Source organism: Bos taurus, chromosome 11 (assembly GCF_002263795.3).
Source record: "Bos taurus isolate L1 Dominette 01449 registration number 42190680 breed Hereford chromosome 11, ARS-UCD2.0, whole genome shotgun sequence".
NCBI lineage: Eukaryota > Metazoa > Chordata > Mammalia > Artiodactyla > Bovidae > Bos > Bos taurus.
The window spans coordinates 49,021,760-49,044,033 of record NC_037338.1 but is presented as its reverse complement, the minus strand read 5'-3'; the positions used below and the strand labels follow the sequence as shown (position 1 = coordinate 49,044,033).

The window sequence follows — 22,274 nt, the reverse complement described above, 5'->3', positions numbered from 1 at the left end:
GTTATTGATATTTCTCCCACCAATCTTGATTCCAGCTTATGCTTCATCCAGGCTGACATTTCGCATGATGTACTCTGCATAGAAGTTAAATAAGCAGGGTGACAAGATGCAGCCTTGACATACTCCTTTCCCAATTTGGAACCAGTCCATTGTTCCATGTCTGGTTCTAACTGTTGGTTCTTGACCTGCATACAGGTTTCTCAGGAGGCAGGTAAAGTGGTCTGGTATTCCCATCTATTTAAGAATTTTCCACAGTGTGTTGTGATCCACAGTCAAAGTCTTTAGCATAGTCAATGAAGCAGAGGTAGACGTTTTTCTGATGTTCTCTTGCTTTTTCTATGATCCAATGGATGTTGGCAATTTGATCTCTGGCTCCTCTGCCTTTTCTAAATCCAGCCTGAACATATTTAACAGATGAGAAACCCAGAAAAGGATGTAGTTTGTCCCAAAGCATACAGGGGTGTCACGGCCAAAGTAGGGCCGAGTTACTCACCAGGCCCAACTCTCCAGCACCACTTACTTTTCAGTCTTACCAGCAGTGAAATCACCTTTCTCGGTTTTTCCCATCCTTTCTGTTTCAGGGTTCCCCACCCAACCCACCTCCATTATCCTTCTACCTGCAGCCAGCCTCTAAGATATGCTTCAGTATAAACTGAAGCAGGTTGAACACACCACGAATACCCTCTGGTGGTTCCATCTCACCCTGATATTCATCCTACCCTGGCCCACAGGGCTTCCTGCCTCTGGAAGCTTGAGCCTGAGTCTATCGATGCTTGCCTTTTGGCTTTGTTCTGATAAAGCTGGTCGTGCGGTGCCACCTCCATCAGTCTGTTTGCTCTGTTTCCTGGCTCTTCCCCTCTCCCCCACCGACCCCTTTGGTCTCAGGCTGACTCCCTGGGCATCCCCTACATTCTCCACAATGCCCTCTCCTCTGCTCTACTGCCTGTGTCGTCATGTTCGGGTCTTTAACGTTTCTTTCCCCTCTAGACTCAACAGTGGGGCGGGAGGCCAGGGTCCATTCTGCAGCCTGCCCGTCAGGGTCCAGTCATGGTGCTAGGAAGGCTGTTGCACTAAGGGTGACTGTGCTGGCAAAGCAGAGATGGCTGGCACCAGGTGTCACAGGACAGGATCGTCAGGGGCCAGCCCACTGAGTACTAAGATACAGCCAAGAGCATCTGTCTGGAACCATGAGCAGAGCATCAGCTGTTTTCAGCATTTGACCAAATGGTGTTCAGTACAGAACAGTCTGCCAGAGTGGTTAGCCAGAGCCACAGAATCAAGTCGGCAGAACGACCCCTCACTGTTGGTCTCACTTTTGTATTCTAGGAGCTGGTATATTTCAGTGTGTATGAAAAACAAACAAACAAACTGAAACTTGGTTTCAATCCCAAGTTTTGGAGAATTTGGGGCTGCATCTGGAGCAGGTAGGAGTCAACATGGCCTTTGTTCTGACTTGGTCAGACCCTCTCCCAGAGATGGAGACAACAGACCCTTGACCCAGACAATGACGATAATGTGAAAGCATGCCATTGCTTGTGGACACACCAACTTTGGTCTGTTGGCCCATAGGATCAACACTTCAAAATATTTCCCTCTTCTTCCTCTCATACAACAAGGCTGGGAACTTTCCTGGTGGTCCAATGGTTAAGAATCTGGCTTCCAATGCAGGGGATGCAGGTTTGATCCCTGGTCAGGGAACTAAGATCCCACATGCCTCGGCGCAATTAAGCCTGAATTGCACAGCTAGAGAAATCCCACACACTGCAACCAAGACCCAGTGCAGCATCGCCCCTCCCTCTGCCACCAAAAAATAAAAATAAAAGAGCTGTATCAATGTGTGTTAATAGAGGTTTTACATTTCCTTAGTGCATAAGCCAGACAGCTGCAGGGTTACCACAACACAAGTTTGTTATGCAAAGGTCATACACAGAGACTTCAAAAAGGCCAAGGAAATAAAAAATGATCTAAACTAGCTTTTCTTCTATTTCATATCTCAATGCTAAATGATATTTAACATTGTTTTTTTATTCTTCCAGAAGTATCCAAAATTGGACAACATAAATCAGACAGTCCTTTGTTTCTACAGGAAGTTTTGACATTTGACAAACAGAAACAAGTCTGTGGTTTTTAAATCTGGCTCCCCACTCCAGGCCAGAAACTCCTCAGTTGTCAGCCCAATTCTGCCAGCTTCCTGAAGAGGAAGGATTCTTTCTAGTTGGAGAGATGCTAAATCAATGTTCAGTACAGGATGTGAACAGGAGGTGGGGTGGGCAGAGGAAAGGGAAGACAGGAAGAAAATCAGGACGAGCTCTTTATAGAGAGAGGTTTGGGGAAAATTCTGGAAAGACTTTGAAGCAGCTGCAGGCTGAGATGCAAGGGTCAGGAGAACCCTCTCTGAAAGTTACTCCAAATGTCTTGGCATCAGTACTTTGTGTGTGTGTATGCTTAGTCACTCAGTTGTATCCAACTCTTTGCAACCCATGGACTCTTGCCCACCAGGCTCCTCTGTCCATGGAATTTTCCAGGTAAGCTACTAGAGCCAGTTGCTGTTTCCTATTCCAGGGGATCTTCCCAACCCAGGGATCAAACCCAAATCTCTTGCATCTCCTACACTGGCAGGCAGACTCTTAACCACTGCACCACTGGGAAGCCCCATAAATACTTTTTAAAAAACAAAAAATAGGTCACAAGGAATAAGTATATAAAACAATGAGTATGGTGATTATACTGTTTAAAGTCAAAATCAGGATATTTGATCTGCTAATTGGACAGTGTAATTGGAACTGAGACTGACCACCCCTTCCAGATGGGGGGCTCCAGGCTGGCATGCATGCATGAACCGGAAATGTTTGGCTGTAGAGCAAAAGGTCAACCAGATGGTTTCCTGTTCCTGATTAGGCTTCCAGATCATGCATGGTGGTGGTGGTGAGAGCAGGAGAGGTTAGTAAGAGGACAGAGGGTCTGTCCTGACTTCTCCTCAGCCCACCCGTCAGGACCACAGTGCACAGTGTCCCTAAATTTAGGTCAAATTTGCTAAGAAAAGTGACAAAAATGAGCCATGGGCGTGACAGTGAGGAAAAGACCGCTGCTGGGACATTCCTCTCAATCTTTTGTTTTGGGACAAGACTTTTGGTTTACACTGGAATCTACAGTTTTGCTTGTTTGGAGTATGTGTATGCATGTGTAATCTGAATCTCACTCACTCTTTATACTGAAAGAGGAAGCAGCTCCAGAACAAGACCTGAGTTAGAAAGCAGGTTTGTTTTTCTTTTTTTGGCTGCCCCTCATGACTTGTGGGATTTTAGTTTCCTGATCAGGGATTGAGCCTGGGCCCCAGCAGTAAAAGCGCTGAGTCCTAACCACTGGACAAACAGGGAATTCCTGTGTCCACCATTATTTTAAAGACTGCCCAGTTCAAAATGCGTCGTATCTTTCGCAATTTTCTTTTTTGTATATATTTATTCATTTGTCTGCCTCCAGTCTTACTTGTGACATGCCGGATCATCATTATGTCATGAAGGATCTTTCACTGCAGTGCAGGGACTCTCTAGTTGTGGTGTGTGGACTCAGTAATTGTTGCTTGCTGGTTTAGTTGCCCCATGGCATGTGGGATCTTAGTTCCCCAACCAGGAATCAAACCTAAGTCCCCTGCCTTCCAAGGCAGATTCTTAACCACTGGACCACCGGAAGTCACTATCATCTTTTAAAAATAATCTTTATCGAGTAAACCATATATAGTTTTTTTTTTTTTTAAGAGAAATGTGTAGGTAAAATAGAGATGTATTATCTTGGTTTCCAATTTCCATACAATAAACTCATTAAGATTGCCTTGACTGCAAATCATAGAACCTTTGATTCAGAAATTCCTGTTAAGAGTCAGAAACCCCAACCCACACTGTGATACATACCTCTCAGTGGGTCTTTGAAAAGATAAGTTACACAGATTAAACTTCTATTTTAGAAACTTCTGCAATAAATTGGTTTTCAAAAACATATGGACATGATACAGCCATTAAACAGACCTAATAAGCTTTTACATGTTCTTTAAAATATCATTTAAATCGTTAGGATAATTATATAAAGAAAAAGTGATATTATAGAACTCATGTCCAGCTGTTTGATGCTCAAAAATCAATATATGAGGACTTCCCTGGTGGTCCAGTGGAAAAGAATCTGCTCACCAATGCAGGGGACACGGGTTCAATTCCTGATCTGGGAAGATTCCACATGCCACAGGACAACTAACCTGTGCTCCACAACTACTGAGCCCATGCTCCAAAACAAGAGCAGCCACCACAGTGAGAAGTCTGAGCATCACAACAAAGAGCAGCCCTTGCTCACCGCAGCTAGAGAAAGTTCAAGAACAGCAACAAAGACCCAGCATAGCCAAAAATAGATATTTAAAAAAATCAATAGGCAAGACAGAGTCAAGTGTTGGTAGAAAGGAAAGTTACTTTTAGTTAGCGTGCCAGCCATCTGGGGAGATGTTGGACTCAATTCCACCCCCCAAACCATCTCCAAATGTTATGCTCGGCCCTGAAAGTTTTTAAAGGGAAAAAGGGAAAGTAATCTCAGTTAATCACTAAGATAGGGGGTCAGAGTCCTTGCCATCCCCCACGGTGTACAGCCTTGTTGACTTCTTGTGATTTTTCTTTAGGTGCTCTCTTGTTCACACAGTCTGTTCTCAAGATTTCTGCTTCTTTTATCAACAGAAAGAACCAACATGTTAGGTTGATCAAAAGAACTGAAAGGTGTGTGAGGGCTTGAGGTGAGAAGAGCACGGGTGGCGCCTGGTTTAAAGTTATTGCCAAGGCACCTCCTGCAGAGAGCTCTTTCCTGCCCAAAGCACTTACTGTGACCACATTTATTTCATTAATCACCTGTATTTCCCTTCTTTTCAGCATAAAAGACTTCCTTAACCCAGCTTATAGACCGAAGAGTTCACCGTTAACAATCTTAAACCATCAGCTGTCTTCAAATTCCATCAAAGATATCAAATAAAATCAAACGTATTTGGACTTCTCTGTGGCCACTTGACAGTGCAGGGGACATCGGTTCAATTCCTGGTCTGGGAAGGTTCCACGTGCCTCAGAACAACTAAGCCCGTGCCCAACAACTACTGTGCCTATGCTCTAGAGCCCTCGTGTTGCAACTGCTGAAGCCCATGTGCCTAGAACTCCACAAGAGAAGCCACCGCAATGAAAAGCCTGAGCATCACAACAAAGAGTAGCCTTTGCTAGCTGTAGCTAGAGAAAGCCCGTGTGCAGCAATGAAGATCCAGTGCAGCCATAAGAAAGAAAGAAAAATCTTAAAACATCAAACATATTTAATGCCTACAATAGGCAAGGTCTTCTTATGGGTGCTACGGTTTAGTCGCTAAGTCATGTCCAACTCTTGAGACCCCATGGACTGTAACTTGCCAGGCTCTTCTGCCCATGGGATTCTCCAGGCAAGAATACTGGAGTGGGTTGCCATTTCCTTCTCCAGGGAATCTTCCCAACCCAGGAATTGAACCCGGGTCTCTTGCATTGCAGGCAGATTCTTTACTGACTGAGCTATGAGGGAAGCCCATTGAGCTATGTGGGTGCTATAGATGGAATAAAGTATAAAATTCTGTCACTAGAGAGTTTATAACTTAGTTCCAGATGTACTCTCAAATTCTCATTGCTTTAGGACTGATAGTCAATTTCTTCCCACCCCAAATGAGTCATCCTGAGAGGATATCTGGATATGTTATAGGTAACAAAATGAAACTACTTTTGAGTTTGACTTTAGTCATTAATTGCTCTTATCTGCACATTCTATCTCTGCTAATTTGTTACCATCTGGTAGTTTAGAGAGGTATTTCATATCAAGGACCTAACCAACATTTTATGGGCTTCCCAGATGGCTCAGTGATAAAAAGAATCTGCCTTCCCATGCAGGAGACTTGGGTTCCATCCCTGGGTTGGGAAGATCCCCTGGAGAAGGAAATCGCAACCCACTCCAGTATTCTTGCCTGAGAAATTCCATGGACAGAAGAACCTGGCAGGCTACAGTCCATGGGGTCGCAAAAAGAGTCAGACAGGACTTAGCACACTAAACAACAACAAACCAATATTTTAAATGAACTCATTGTCTTTATTGTTTGTTTCGGCCATGCCTCAAGGCTTGCAGGATCTTAGTTTCCGACCAAGGATTGAACTATCACCCTTGGCAGTGAAAGTTCTGAGTCCTAACCACTGGACAGCTGGGGAATTCCCTCTTTGTCTTTAAAACCGATTTTCTTCGCTAAATATATACATTTATAAATTATATATATGTGTGTGTGTGTGTGTGTTTTGGTTGTAGGTAAATACAGATAAATTCCCTGTTCTGTGAACACAAAAACAGGCTAGCATGGCCTTGGGATGTAGGAAAGAAGAGAAATAGACTGAGAAATTTGGGTCAGGGTGTCTGGCCCTCCAGGGAAGGGCAAGAAGTGCATTGTGTCCTCAGTCCCTTCCCCTGGTGGTCTGTGCTTTAGTTCAAGAGCGGAGCATGTGGTCCTTCTTGAGGGTCAGCATCTGGGAAGCGGGTGTCGGTCCCACAAGCAGCTACCCAGGGACCTTCATTTGTTGTTGTTTGGTCACTAAGTCGTGTCTGACTCTTTGCGATCCCATATACTGCAGCTTGCCAGGCTTCTCTGTCCTTTACCATCACCCGGAGTTTGCTCAAACTCATGTCCATTGAGTCAGTGATGCCATCCAACAATCTCATTCTCTGTCGCCCCCTTCTCCTCCTGCCTTCAATCTTTCCCAGCATTAGGGTCTTTTCCAATGAGTCGGCTCTTTGCATCAGGTGGTCAAAGTATTGGAGCTTCAGCTTCAGCATCAGTCCTTCCAGTGAATATTCAGGGTTGATTTCCTTTAGGATTAACTGGTTTGATCTCCTAGCAGTCCAAGGGACTCTTAAGAAGTCCGTGGCTTGTCAGGAACTGGGCTGCACACAGGAGATGAGCAGCGGGTGGTTGAGCGAAGCTTCATCTATACTTATGGCTGCTCCCCATCACTTGCATCCCCCTGATCCGTAGAAAAACTGCCTTCCACGAAATCAGCCCCTGGTGCCTAAACGGTTGGGGACCACTGATTTAGAGCACGTACTGCCTGCTAGAAATGAAAAGTTGAGAGGCACAGACCCAGGGCTGACATTCGCTGAAATGAAAGCTGGAAAGTGCTGGACAGACTGCTTCCCAACGCTGGTGCAAGGCAGGGGCACAGGAGATCACACACACCCATAAGGTGGTGCACACAATACTTGGAAAGCTGTCCGAGTGTTAGGCCCTAGCTGCTTCTTGTCTTCTTATATAAACATCTGGGCTGCTTTAGTTTCCCAGCTGGCTCAGAGGTAAAGAATCACTTGCCATTGCAGCAGACACAGGAGATGCGGGTTCAATCCCTGGGTTGGGAAGATTCCCTGGAGAAATGGCAACCCACTCCAGTATTCTTGCCTGGAGAATTCCACGGATAGAGGAGCCTGGTGGCTACAGTCCATGGGGTCTTCTCTAAGTAGCCCCTGAGGATGATGGGGTGGAGATGCATGGTGCAGGCCTGGACCGATCTGAATCACAGGACAGATGCTGAGTCTCAATATTCAAAGCTAAGTCTCACCATTAAATAAATATATATATATATATATATATATGTATGTATATATATGTATATATTTTGTGTGTGTGTGTGTGGCTGTTGCTGAGTCTTTGCAGTATCGCAGGCTTTTCTCTAGCTGAGGCGAGTGGGGGCTACCCCATAATTGCAGTGCTCAGGCTTCTCATTGCAGTAGCTTCGCTTATGGGCTCTAGGCGTGCGGGTTTCAGTACTTGCAGTGCTCTGGGCTCTAGAGTGCAGACTCAATAGTTGTGGCACATGGGCTTAGTTGCTCCAAGGCATGTGGCATCTTCCCAGACCCGGGATCAAACCTATGTCTCTTTCATTGGCAGGTGCATTCTTAACCATGGAGCCACCAGGGAAGCACTTAAGTCTCACCATCTAAGGGGTGAGATGTGTCTTAAAGAGTAGAAAGCAAAATCCATAGAAAAATTTTAAGACACAAAATCAGAGAAATGCTATTTTGCTACTCAGGCCCTTCTGAGCTTGGCCCCAGGACCCTGGAGATCTGAGGGACTTGTTCAGGGCTATGATCCAGCTCTTTGCCTGGCCCAGGCTGAGGAGCTGGCAGATGTGGGAGCCACTGGCCTTGGCTGGGGGTCAGAGCTGCACCAGGGCTGTGGGTGACATGAGAATTGCAGGGGGAGGGGGCAGCAGTACCCAGGGAGCTGGAGAAGAGAGAGACGCAGGGGTAGCGGGAGGTCCCTTCCTCCCCTCTCCTCTGTCCCTATGGTGAGGTCCTGCCCGGCAGCAGCATCCAAGAAGGACATTTTACTACACTTATAAACTTCTTTTCTTAAAAAAAAATTCAAATTAACTAGCTCGTAAGAGTTCCTCAAAAGCTTTTATTCTTTTTTTTGACCGGCACACTGCCTGGTACACACTGCCAAATAGGCATTCAAGAAAAAATTTTTTTTAAATAGGCAACTTATAACACTGGGAAGACTTCATTTCAGTGTTTCGGAAAACATTCCTAGAAAGAGTGTATTCCCCTATGACTCTGGAGAACAGAGGTTTTGTCCTAATTTTTATAAGCCACCTCAGAGAAGACTGTGGAATAATTTGGATGAACACTTAAGTGTTTGGAAGGGCAAGTTAAAAACTCCCAGAAATCTAAGAGTTATCTTAATTGCAGGGAAGATCGTGGCTTCTGCCACCCAAGGCAGCTTTGCAGAACTCAAAGGACACTGAGAGTGTCTCAGTGTCCCTCCCTGACCAGGGGCCTCCAGTATATTTCTCCTGCTTGCTTCCTCTAAGACTTCTGGCGGAAGGCAGATCAAGAGAGAGGGACCATGAATTCTCCAAGTGGCCCAGGCCTCACGCACTAGCTTGGCCCAACCAGTGGTTTAACTACCGAGCATGTCACCCTGAAAGTGCGTCCGACATTCGTCCCACCAAATAGACTAACAGAGAACCAGAATCAGGCATTCGGGACTGTCATCAAAGGAGTCACCTCCCTTCTTCCACTTAATGACCTGGGATTCTGTGTGCAGTAGACAGGAACAGAGCTTTTACAAATTAAATAACTTCCTTACCATACAATAAAACATCATGACATACAATTCTCTTTGGAAAGTCTTTCCCATTCTCAAAATTAACTTACAAAATTTTGTGCAAAAACACTGGCCTCAAATAAATAGGGGGAGAAAGTGGGAAAAGCAGAACTTTTGTGGTTGCTTTTGTTTTTTAAATTAAAAGTTAAAAAACACTGGCTGCACTTCAAAGTACTTGCAGGATGAGATTCATCAAGAAGGCTGTGAAAAACAGCCTTCTGGGTCAGAGCTGCATTTTTTTCTTTTTTGGCTGTGCCTCACAGTATGCGGGATCTTAGTTCCCAGAATGGGGACTGAACCCGGGCCCCCAGCATTGGAAGCACAGAGTCTTAACCACTGGATGGCCAGGGAAGTCCCCCGGAGCTGCATTTTCAAGTGAGGTTTTTTGGGTTCAAAATTCACTATGGATGCCTCCGCTGAGATCTCTCACCACGCCCTCTCGGACCAGCTTCAGAAGGAAATTGGTCTCTGTGGTCACATTGTGCATGGTCTGAAAGTTCATGGCAGCCATGCAGAGATTGTCAAAGTAGTGCAAAGGGGTTCTGGGTTGGTTGAGGGCGTAGCTGAAGCCCGCCAAACTGACTTCATCACACAGATGTGTGGCTAAGACGACGGCAATGACACCAATCGTGGGGACATTCTGCAAAGGAGAAGAGACAAAGAAAAAAGGTCTTAGCACAAGTCATTGCTTTCCAGGTTCGCTACATGCTATGCAAAGTAATGAAAATATGTACTCAGGACTGCAACTTTATATATCACACCATTTTACAGATCACCCAATTCTAAAGTCTGACCTGCCATCCAAGTCAGGAATCTGGACTCTAAAACATGGTCTGTGATGTGAATTCTTCTTTTCTAAAGTATTTATTTATTTGGCTGCACTAGGTCTTAGTTGCAGCATGTAGGATCTAGTTCCCTGACCAGGGATTGAACCTGGGTCCCTGCATGGACTTCCATGGTGGCTTAGATGGTAAAACATCTGTCTACAATGCGGGAGACCTGGGTTCGATCCCTGGGTTGGGAAGATCCCCTGGAGAAGGAAATGGCAATCCACTCCAGTACTATTGCCTGGAAAATCCCATGGACAGAGGAGCCTGGTGGGCTACAGTCCATGGGGTCACAAAGAGTCGGACACGACTGAGCGACTTCACTTTCCCCTGCATTAGGAGCATGGAGTCTTAACCACTGGACCCCCCAAGGAAGTCCCGATGTAAATTCTTTGAACATATCAGCGAAAGGCAGCCTGGCAGGTCCTTTAAGCACCAAGCTAAAAGGTATTCTTTCTAAAACCTTCACCCACCAGCCCTACAAAGGATGACCATAATGGCGAATCAACCTCATGTCCTCTCTTACATGAGAAAAGTCCACATGGGCTGCTCTGGGATAAGTAGCCATAGCCCTTCTTGGGACATGGATTTTGGAGCCCATCCTGTCCTGACTGGCTCCTGGCTCCATACAGCCTCTGCCTGAGAACAGAGGGGACTCAGAACCTGCCCTGTGAAGACTGTGTTCACCCCTTACCTGCAGGTTAAGGCCCCCATCTGTTTTCCCGGCAAATAACGTCCCTAGGTCATTTTCACATGTCCTGTTGCTCAGTCAATTTCTGCTTACTCTCTGATCAAGCAAGTACATTTTTAACCTCAAATTATGGGCTTTCACATTTGGGTTTTTTCCCCCTCAAATGTACCCTTACTGGCTTTGGGCTAGAATGCCAAATGTCCAATTCTGAATTCTGACTGTATCACAGTTCCCTCTTCATGTCCGACATCTTGCCGCTAGTACACCTGGAAGCGTGCTCTCTGAATTTCCAATGCAGTTTGTAGATAAAGGTAACACACAGGGTGGCAGACAGGAATACAGAGAGCCCTCCTGGAGGCTACTGCCCATCTACTATTTGATATTCTTTTGCATCTACTAACATATTCATCTGAGCGGAGTCTGTGGCTTCTACAAGCAACTGTCCTTTTCTGTCAACCAGGACAACAGGGAACCCTTCAGAGTTCACAGATGAAGGTGGGATTCGGAAACATCCAGGGAGCCCACCATTCGGTAAAAACCGCTTCCTGGTCCCCAGTGTGCCGTGTCGACCTCTCAAGTCAGCCTCCCTTATTATAAAGGAACTCAACAGTCATTTTGCAGGTTTGCAAACAGAAACCAAGGGAAATTGATCCATAGAAAGCCTGCCTCTGGCTTGGGCTTAGGACTCTCAGGTAGTGTCCTGTCCTCTCCAACTGCAGCCAGCGCACACCCAGCAGGTCAAGAATTTGTTGTTGTTCGGTCACAGTCGCTAAGTTGTGTCCAGCTCTTTCGACCCCATGGACTGCAGCACACCGTGCTCCTCTATTCACTATCTCCTGGAGTTTGCCAAATTCAAGTCTACTGAGTCAGTGATGCTATCTTAACTATCTCATTCTCTACTGTCCCCTTCTCCTCCTGTCTTCATTCTTTTCCAGCATCAGTTATCTTTTCCAATGAGTCAGCTCTTTGCCATCAGGTGGCAAAAGTATTGGAACTTCAGCGTTAGTCCTTCCAATGAATATTCAGTGTTGATTTCCTTTAGGATTGACTGGTTTGATCTCCTTGCAGTCCAAGGGACTCTCAAGAGTCCTCTCTAGCGCTACAATTAGAAAGCATCAATTTCAATAGGCTATATTAATCCTTGGCTATTTGACCTTGGCTATGATGAACCACCTAGAATAGCCTTGCAGATTATCTCTAATTTCCTTATAATAAAAATTTTAGAGTCCTTCCTAATTTCCCTATTCATATTTTAAATTGATACATACATTGCCAAACTACCCTCCAGAAAAAGTGCCAACTTAAATTCTACCTACATTCCTGCCAAACAAGGACATTATCAAGCGTTTAAATCTCTGCTAAGAAAACATGCAAAAAATGTCATTGTAGCTTTAATTCCCTTTTATTTGATTACTGGTGAAATTGAACACTTTATCATCTATTCCTTGGCTAAATTAATTTCTTTTGTGAATGTCTGTTCAAATTCCTTTCCCATTTCTTTTTTGGCTCATTGTTCTCTTTTTGATTTAATAAAATCTTCCCTGGTGGCTCAGATGGTAAAGCGTCTGCCTGTAATGTGGGAGACCCAGGTTTGATTGCTGGGTCAGGAAGATCCCCTGGAGAAGGAAATGGCAACCCATTCCAGTACTCTTGCCTGGAAAATTCCATGGATGGTGGAGCCTGGTAGGCTACAGCCAATGGGGTTGCAAAGAGTTGGACACGACTGAGCAACTTCACTTTCACTTAATGTTTTGAGAGTATTTATTCCATTGTTTTTATGATAAATTTCCCCCCACTAACTTTGTTTCTGATACCCCTTTCTATTAGCAATTTCATATTTTATGTAACTAAATTTTTAAAGGTTATTTTTTAAATAAAATCGACCTGAAAACCAACAAATGAGCATTTGCCTGTGCTTAAAAAATACTATGGAGTAAAATAAAGTAAAAATACTCTATTAATACTATCTAATAAAGAAACCAGGCCATTTAAAAGATACAGAAATCTAGGTATATTTATAGTGAAATCTCTTATAACTTAGTTTAAGAGTCTTGCTGCAGTATGTTATCTTTTTTTAGAATAATTGTTTTGTTAAAAGTGATGCCAACAGGTTAAAAATTATAAGCCCACATTCTGGGGGACCGCACGTGCTCTGCATAGGGGAAGCCAGCTAGAGCCAGAGACCTGACAGTCACTGGTAGGGGATGGGGCTGCTTTCCTCTGAGAGGGAAAAGGCACCACGGATCTTGACCATGTTTCTGCAATGGCAGGAATCACATGGCCCTCCTGGGCTCCCCGTGGATGGAGGGCACAGCCCCCGAGGAAAACGGCGGCCTGTGAAGGGAACCACTTCCACCACGTGAACTGTTTCACCTGAGCTGGGTACCCAAGCCCGAGGCTGGAGCCAGAGTCAGATTCAGCTCTTACTGAAGATCCCCCCGAGAAGGAAATGGCTCCCCACTCCAGTATTCTCTCCTGGGAAATCCCATGGACAAAGGGAGGCTGTAGGCTACAGTCCATGAGATCACAAAGAATCAAACACAACTTAGCAACTAAACAACAACATTCAGATACTTACTTTCCTTAACAACCACAGAATTCTTAATTTAAAATTTACAAAGTTGTGTTAAATCATCTTTTTATTTAGAATTTGCTTCAAAGGGCAAATGAAAGCTGCTCATCTGTCTATTGGATGAGGACCCTCCGGGTCCAGTTCAGTGTTGCAAATTCCCTCCTGGATCAGTCCCAGCTCCTAGGAGGTATCTCAGGCCCCTGGTGTGGGTAGCAGAACCTCACATTAAAAAATTCCTTGCTCTCCCTTATATATAAATGCTTTGCTTAAAATTCTATTTAAAAATGATTTCCACTGCTTTTACAAAAGTTTTCTTTAGAGACACAGGAGGTGGCCCTAGTGGTAAAGAACCCACCTGCCAGTACAGGAAACCTAAGAGATGCAGGTTCGATCCTTGGGTTGGGAAGATCCTCTGGACAAGGAAATGGCAACCCATGCCAGTATTCTTGCCTGGAGAATCCCATGGACAGAGGAGCCTGGTGGGCTACAGTCCCTGGGGTCGCAAAGAGTGGGACATGACTGAGGCTACTTAGGACGGATAGTTCTTTAGATTATGAAGAAACAGGTGATAAAGGCATCTCTGACCAGAGCCACACAAGCTGACTGCAGGTAAAGAATCTACTGCAGTGAACCATCTGCAGCACAAAGGTTCTCAGAGTGGGCTGCAAAACAAAACTACCCAGGGAACTTTGAAAATCCCAGTGTACAGACGACAGCACAGACAGATGAATCGGAATGTTTGGGGTGTGGGACTCAGGCAGCAATGGAAAAGCACTGCTCGAGAGCAGGGTTCCCCAAGCTTTTTGGCACCAGGGACCGGTTTTGTGGAAGACAGTTTTTCTATGAACCTGGGGGCTGGGGATGGTTTCGGGATGATTCAAGCATGTTACATTTATTGTGCACTTTATTTCTATTATTATTATACTGGCTCTACCTCAGATCATCAGGCATTAGATTCTGGAGGTTGTGGACCCCTGATCTACAGAAATTGCCTATTTGCCATCACCTATGTATGTGTGCATGTGCATGCTGTCGTGTCCAACTCTTTGTGACCCTACAGACTGCAGCCCATGAGGGTCCTCGAGAGTGATGATAAACGTCAATTTTCTCTTAAGTGGCCTGTAGTGCTAAAATGTAGACAACTTTTCTGGAGTCTTGGAGTAACTTTTTATGGATTCCTGGAATAAGAATACCTTAAATAACATCTCAGTGATCAAAGTGCTAACTATACTAAAGAGATGAACCACTGGGGGTGAAAGGATTAAACAATGGGGAGCCTCTAAGGTCAAGATGTCGAGAGGTAAACATACACGGAACACAATGAGGTGTCATTTCTGGAAGATCCTCCTGGGTCTACAGCTGAGCCTAACTGAAAGGCGTATAGGCGGCTCCTTCCCAACACAAAGAGGAACAGTTAGGTATCAGCAGTGACAAAAATACCTTATCGCGGCCCCAGAACCTCGACTGAGGCTCTGAGTATTGAAGGATATCAAAGGCAGTCTCTTTGATAATAACTGGATTCAAAATCCTGAACTGTTTCGGCTGTAGTGGGATTTTTTCCGCCACCTGCTTCCAAAAGAAGAGCCGCACCCAAAATGGCTAAGGAAAGAGAGCAAGCAATCATTAGGGGGAGTTAATCAAGTTATCAGAGGAGGGGGAGAATGTGGCCCCTGCTAATGAGGGCAAAGCTGTGGGTGTGGCCCCACATGGGTTTGTGTTCTGCATTCTGTGGCAAAATCACAGAGCCATGCAATGGTAAGGATCTGATTCAGGAAGGTGGCACTGGACAAGGAAAGGAACTGCAGAAGCAACTCATCAGTTTGGGGAAAGAAGTTCTTAAGGTAATAGCCTCAGATGGTAGGTCTTTTCAGGATCCAAAGCCATCATTTCGTCCAGGGAAGATCAAGCAAATAGATTCAGTTTGAGGCCCACTTGTGCTCAGGCCCCACCACGCCCCTGCCCCCAGCCACTTACTCCACTTCCTGTCTGGTGATATCTCTTGTCTGACTATAAATCATTTCATATGTGCTCCATCTTTCAACTAGAAAAACTACCCAGAGGAAATCCAGAGGACCCCAATAAATTTTGGAGACACAAATTCTCCATCATGTGAAGCTTCTCTAAAGAGTTTGATATGTCCTATTAATTTTACAGTCAGCCAGATTGTACAAGTGCATATAAATGCACACACACTCCTTAAAAGTTGACCTCTAAAATTTATTTCAACATAATGGAGGGGGCCTCATAAAGTAGGGTGATAAATTACTGTAAAGAAAAACAAAAGGAATACGGAGCCAGGGCCATCTCATCCACATCTGCCCTTTTGAAACGCTGTGAATTGACTCCAACAAGAGAACCACCAATCAAAGCACTTTTGGAGACTCTCTTTGAAAAGACCCCTCAGAGAATTTATGGATATTCTTCTGAGCAGCCTTGATAATAATTTATACTCATGCACATAAGTCTAATTTCTGACAACAGCCAGAAGCCATGTAAATTCAAGTCTGGTAAATCAGCTGGGTGGTCAACCTCAATCATAGCAATTTTGGTCCCATGCTTTTCATTTCCACTAAGTAATGATACCGGTTTCCATGTGTGACTTGGGTTCTGAAAGCAATTTCCCAAGGGGAGTTCTGAGGGGCTTCAACAAAAGGAGTAGCTATTTGAAAGACAACACAAAAGCATGAATGTTAACTTAAAATCATTTTAAGTTAAACAAAAAACAAAAAAACAAAAAACCCTATAATTCCAGTTAGAGAGTCCTTCACTTTTTACAAAGGCACATCCAATGGATGAATTTCTAGTGCTTACCAGGGTTTCATTTTTGACCATTGCCTGAAGCCAGTTGAAGTCAACACTCTTAAATAAAACAGTAACAAACAAGTCACTGGAATAATATTCAAGGTCAGACAGAGGTGCACCTTCTGGATAAGTCATCCTTATAGTGGTTTTATTGCCAACATGCTCTGAATATCCTTCAACTGGTGCGTTGTTTAACCTATTAAAGTAAAAAGGACAAAGATAAACTGACATTAACCGCTTAATCACGTGCAAAATTCCTGCAGCATGTTTTCCACATTTTTCAAGGACTGGGAATGAGGGTATGGCTGGGGGTAGGGTGCCTCCCCTCCAGCAGCCCCATCACAGCCCCATCATCCCTCAGCTCTACCCTTTCCAGGTGTTGATGAGCGAAGTCTTCAGTCTGTGAACTAGCAACATCTGCCCGGATCCAATCTATGAATGACAAGCAATTCCATCCAGTCCTGCCATGTTAAGCCAACCTAAACACATTACACCGTGTGTGTTCTCTGGGCACTAGTAATGTTTCCTTGAAAGCTTTCCATTGTGCTTGGATATTAGTGGTCCTTGCCAGAATTTCAAAAAGATAATCAGAAAAGAAAACCTAGAAACCGCAGCAAAGCAGACACAAACCATAGTTACACAGACAGGGCTGGGCCCAAGGAGGGCACTGGGCCCAAGTGCAAAGTGAAGTGAAAGTCGTTCAGTTGTGTCCAACTCTTTGCAACCCCATGGACTATAGCCTATCAGGCTCCTCTGTCCAGGGTATTCTCCAAGCAAGAATACTGGAGTGGGTTGCCATTCCCTTCTCCAGGGGATCTTCCTAACCGAGAGATTGAACTTGGGTCTCCTGCATGACAGGCAGATTCTTTACTGGCTAAGCTACCAGGGTGCAACCTGGTCTTAAATTAAAGCAGGAGTTTGGGGTACTGACCACTGTTACATCGATGGAGGCTTTGCCAGTGTGGACGGTCTGGGGGAAACATTAAGAATTCTTTTTAAAGCAGTATCACTCACCCAGGTACATAGTTTTGAAATCTCAAGAAAAGTCTGTTTGGTCTTTTCCCTGTATTATCACATCTGTATAAGCTTTCTTTTCCATTCTACTTCTACTTCCTCTTCTAGATCTCAGATACCTAAGTCCTGGATTATTAAAAGATATTATTAGACATGACAACTAAATGCAGAGTATGATCCTGGACCAGTTATATTCTTTTTCTTTTCCTTTATTTAAAAAAAATTTTTGGCTGTACTGTGAGGCATGTGGGATCTTAGTTCCCCAACCTGGGACTGAACCCGTGTCCCCTGCAGTGGAAGTGTAGAGTCTTAACAACTGGACTGCCAGGGAAACCCCTCCTTTCTTTTTAAATAATGGACACTACTGGAATAACTGGTGAAATCTGAATAAGGATTGTAAATAAGTCTCTCCTGCATCAGTGTTAATCTCCTTATTCTGAATATCATCTTGTAGTTCTATAACAGAATGTCCTTGTTCTCAGGAAATGCACACTGAAGTATTTAGGTGTAAAGAAGGAGCTTGAAATTTGCAACTAACTCTCAAAGGGTTCAGAAAAGAATAACAAAATATAAAGAGAGAAAATTATAAAGCCAGTGTGATCAAGTGTTATCAGCTGGGGAATCTGGGAAAAGGGGAGTTCTTTGTATGACTCTGGCAACTTTTCTGTTAATTGTAGAACTGCTTTAAACCTGAAAGTTACCCACCAAACATTTGTCAACTGATTTCCGTTACAATCGGCTAAGTCTCCATCCTTAGTCCCCAGCGCTCCATGGCTTCCAGTGCCTACGCATGACGTCCATGCCTCCCAGTCTGGCCCCACCACCACTGGTCATCGAGCCAGCCCCTGTCCCCTCTTGCACTCTCCTCCTGCCAGGCAGGGCTCCTCACCCAGATTTCCCTGCCCCCCTTTCTTCAAGGTCAAATCCCATCTTTCTTTTAGGGGCTGTGAACAATGTTGGGGTGAGAGGCGATGAAACTGCTGTTTCTGGGTGCTTCCTGTGAGCCAGACACTGTCACATGCTCTGAATATTCTCATTTTTTGTTTCTTTTTAAAAATTTTTAATTAATTAATTTTTACTTATTTATTGGGCTGCGCCAGGTCTTAGCTGCGACATGTAGGATCTAGTTCCCTGACCAGGGAGCAAACCTGGGACCCCCGGATTCGAAGTGCAGAGTCTCAGCCACTGGACCACCAGGGAAGTCCCTGAAGAGTCTCATTCTTTGCTGAAGCCGTCTCATTAGCCAAATCCCACCTTTCCTCAAGGTCAGCTCAAGGCCGCCCTTCTCTTTCACAGTATCTCTCCCCTGGCCAGAGAGTATACCCCAGTTTCTCACTTTGTCTCCTCCCATATCCCACTCGTGTACCGTTAAGATGGGCACAGGGTCCCGTCTACCTCCTCCAGTGCTGCCTGTGCACATCGCTCAGCTGCTCACACAGAGCTGGGGCTGAGGTTCTGGAAGCCTCAACACTCTGTGTTTGGAGTGTCAGGGTCTGGTCCGAACTCCATGCCCTGTGGTGCCTCCGTGTCCTCATCTCTGACACTAGCTAACAGGATGGCTTCTCCAAGGCTTGAGACACACCAGAGCCCGTGACAGCATCTGGCACACAGGAAGCCCTCACAGGAAGGAAGCAGTTACACCCTGCTTCACCTCAACAACTTCCCCACCCGTGAAGCCCTGACCCCACTCCCATACTTCATACATTTTGCCTTAAAACTTGTTCTTTGTTTCTTCTCTCTCTTGGCCCTTACAAAAAAGTCTGGTTCTTTCCTAGAAACCTCTTATACCCCCTCCCCTTTCTTCCATAGCTCCTCCTCCTTCCTATACATTTTCCAAACATCACTCCTAACAGCACTCTAGTGTTCTTGTTTGGAGAAGGAGGGGCTTCCCTGGCAGTCCAGTGGTTAAGACTCTACACTTCCACTCCATGGACAGAGTAGCCTGGCGGGCTACCGTCCATGTGGTCTCAACGAGTCGGACATGACTGTGTAACTAACACTTTCATTTTTCACTGAGCATCTACTATAAGTCTGACACTGTTCCACATGCTTTACACCTGTTAACTCATTTTGTCTTCACAGTAACCCTATGAGCTCTGTGCCATTATGGCCTCCATTTACAGATGAGGAAATCAAGGCACAGGACAGAAAGGAAACTTGCCCAAAATCACAGCTATTGGTGACAAAGGCATTATGTGGACATATCACCACTTTCAGGCTCAAAATGTCTGAGATGGATCTTGTCATCCTTCGTCACTAGCTAGAGATTTTCCTCAACTATCCCAGTGGTTCCACTAATACCTTAGACCTCAGACTGGAAATCCTGGTGTTTCCTAACATGACTGTCAAACTATCAGCAATGTAATTGCTATCACCCTGTAATTCAGGGTGACTGCCTATTGCCTGTAGTGAGCGTGATTAGTTGCTTCAGCCATAGTTGATTCTTTGCAACCCTATGGATTATTGTCCACCAGGCTCCTCTGTCCATGGGATTCTCCAGGTAAGAATACTGGAGTGGGCTGCCAAGCCCTCCTCCAGGGGTCTGGTGTTTAAATGCTTCTGTGTGTTTTCTGGTCCCAGCCAGGGCCACCTCCCAGGTCCACCCACCCCAAGTCCCACTCCTAGAAGCCAGGTGTCCCCTGACTCAAGTATGTCCCCCTTCCCCACACCCTCCTCCGGGCCCTGCCTAGCACAGCCTTCCTCCTTTGCTGGCTTATCTGAATCTACCCATCTTTCCAACCCTCAACTCCACTGAAAAGGTTTTTACCAAAATGAGGGTCAGTACTGCACAGTTTGGAGCATCCAATCATTTCATGTCTTTGTTTCAACTTCTCAAAACATGAGTCCCCGGAAAGCAGGGACATGTGGGGTTGTTCTGGGTGCTTCCCGTTTGTGGTGCTGCCCTGACCCACGGCAGTGAGCTACAGCCTAGAGGACAGAGGCTGGTCTTCAAGCCACCGTACCGTATCACGACATCAAACTGGTTCAGGGCATGGCCCAGCTCCAGTCCGTGGAGGATCCCGCCACTTCCGATGACCACACAATGCTTGCAGCTCTTGGCTCTCAAGTGTTCAGGAAAGTCATGCTCTGGCAAGAGTTCCAAGAGGGTCTGGACTTTCCCAGAGAACTTGCGGAATCCGAAAGGAGGGTCGTACTTGTACTCGGCCTCACTCTCTGCGGGGACCTTCGTCACGAACGGTGGCAGGTCCAAGCTGTACCTGCTCCCAAAGAGCTGTGCCATCGACCTCTTGGCAAACTGGGGCCGGCACTCCTTCTGCAGGACTTGCTGGGCGTACTGCTGGGCTCTCTGGAATGAAGCACACAGACCTGCGTGTCAAAGGCTTCAGGCATTAGAAGTGCACTCTGACAGTGACACTGAGCCCCCTGCTGTTGGACATGGCTCCCTTGTGGATGACTGACTTGTAACACAAAACAACTGTATTTAAGAGTTAATTGATGGGCCTTTCCTGGTGGCCCAGTGGTTAAGAATCCTCCTGCCAATGCAGGAGATGAGGGTTTGATCCCTAGTCCAGGAAAATTTCACTTGTCAAGGGGCAATGAAGCATGTGAGCCACGACTACTGAGCCCATGCTCTAGAGCCCATGAGCTACAACTATGGAGCCTAAGCGCTGTAACTACTGAAGCCCATGTGCCTAGAGCCTGTGCTCTGTAACGAGAGAAACCACCGCAATGAGAAGCTCTCGCATGGCAACTAGAGAGAAGTCCCCACTCTCTATGGTAGAGAGAGCCCATGTGCAGCAACAAAGATCCAGCAAAGCCAAAAATAAATAAACTTTTAAAAATACTTAAAAAAGAGTCAATTTATGCTAGATGTTTGAGAGGAAAATCTAGGAGAACCACATGAAAAGGAGATAAACTCAATTAAGATGTTTCATTGCATGAGTGAAACAGGAAGGCCCTCACCTCCCACCCTTCCGGCCTAGATCATTTAAATAAATCCGGGTTTCAAAAAGGTGTTTAAGATATCATTTTTAAAAAATCTTCTCAGAAGATTTCATGGTTCATAACATCCTGACACATGCTATATAACACAGATGAAACTCAAAGATATACTCATCTAAATAAGCCAGTTACAAAAAGACAAGTACTGTAGAACTCCACTTATAGAGAGTATCTAATGTAGTCAAATTCACAGAAATAGAACAGACCGGTGATTACTATGGGCTGGGGGGGGTGGATAGTTTCAGTTTAGCAAGATGGAAATGTTCCAGTGTGAATATATTTAACAGGACTAAACTACATTTAAAAATAATAAATACGGTAAATTTTAAATTAAATTTAAATTTTATGGTGTTTTTTTAAACCACAGTTTAAAAGAAAAAAGATTCCCAGAGACTTCTCTGGTGGTCCAGTGGTTAAGACTCCACGCTCCCAGTGCAGGGGGCCCGGGTTTAGTTTCTGGTTGGGGAACTAAGATCCCACATGCTGTATAGCATAGCCAAAAGAGAGAGAGAGAGAAAAAAAAAAAAGATTTCCTATTTCAGGTTCCTGTCTAGTGGGATGAAAACAGGATTATCAGTTAGGGTAACGATCTTCACAGCCTGGAATGGAAACTAGGTGTAACCTGCAACTTTGTCCTGTCAACAAAAAACTGCCTTGGTTTTGTATACAATTTTCACTGCAATGTTAATGTTTTGCATCAACAAGAAATGACTGCTGAAGGCCAAGTTCACTAGCCTGGCTGAAGGCAGCGGGACACGGACAAACATGGAATAAATGGCCACTCACCCCACAGTCTGCCCTTTGGCTCAGTCTGGCCAAATGCTGCCTTGGGACCGTCTGGCAGGAAGTTCTCCTTCATTGCTGTGCTCTACGTCCTCATCACTACATGCCACAGCCTTGGCCTTGCCTTATCCCTCCTTCCATCAAACTGTATGTGCGTGTGTGTGTGTATGTGTGTGTGTGTGGGTGTGTGGTCCTCTATTTGCTGGGATATTTATTTTTAGTATTGAACATGTCTTTTGAACCGTGTCAGTACTATTACGAGGATTATTATTGCTGTATACAGTTCTAACAGAGAAGGCAATGGCACCCCACTCCAGTACTCTTACCTGGAAAATCCCATGGACGGAGGAGCCTGGTAGGCTGCAGTCTATGGGGTCGCACAGAGTCAGACACGACTAAAGTGACTTAGCAGCAGCAGCAGCATACAGTTCTAAATATTTGCCT

The 22,274-nt window shown here is 45.1% G+C and overlaps 1 protein-coding gene across 5 annotated transcripts in view; it reads right to left on the bottom strand.

Moving 5' to 3' along the window:
* Window positions 1-8,450: 8,450 nt before the first annotated feature.
* The window catches only part of ST3GAL5 (ST3 beta-galactoside alpha-2,3-sialyltransferase 5), a 57,640-nt gene continuing 43,816 nt past the window's right edge, over window positions 8,451-22,274 (bottom strand). For 2 of the 5 annotated variants that reach the window (XM_005212746.5, XM_059891047.1), the window contains 4 exons: window positions 20,048-20,391; window positions 16,080-16,266; window positions 14,709-14,867; window positions 8,451-9,818 (listed from right to left, as the gene is read on the bottom strand). In XM_005212746.5, the coding sequence (XP_005212803.1) occupies window positions 9,570-9,818; window positions 14,709-14,867; window positions 16,080-16,266; window positions 20,048-20,391 (939 nt within the window). In that variant the 3' untranslated portion in view covers window positions 8,451-9,569. 5 annotated transcript variants of the gene reach the window in all.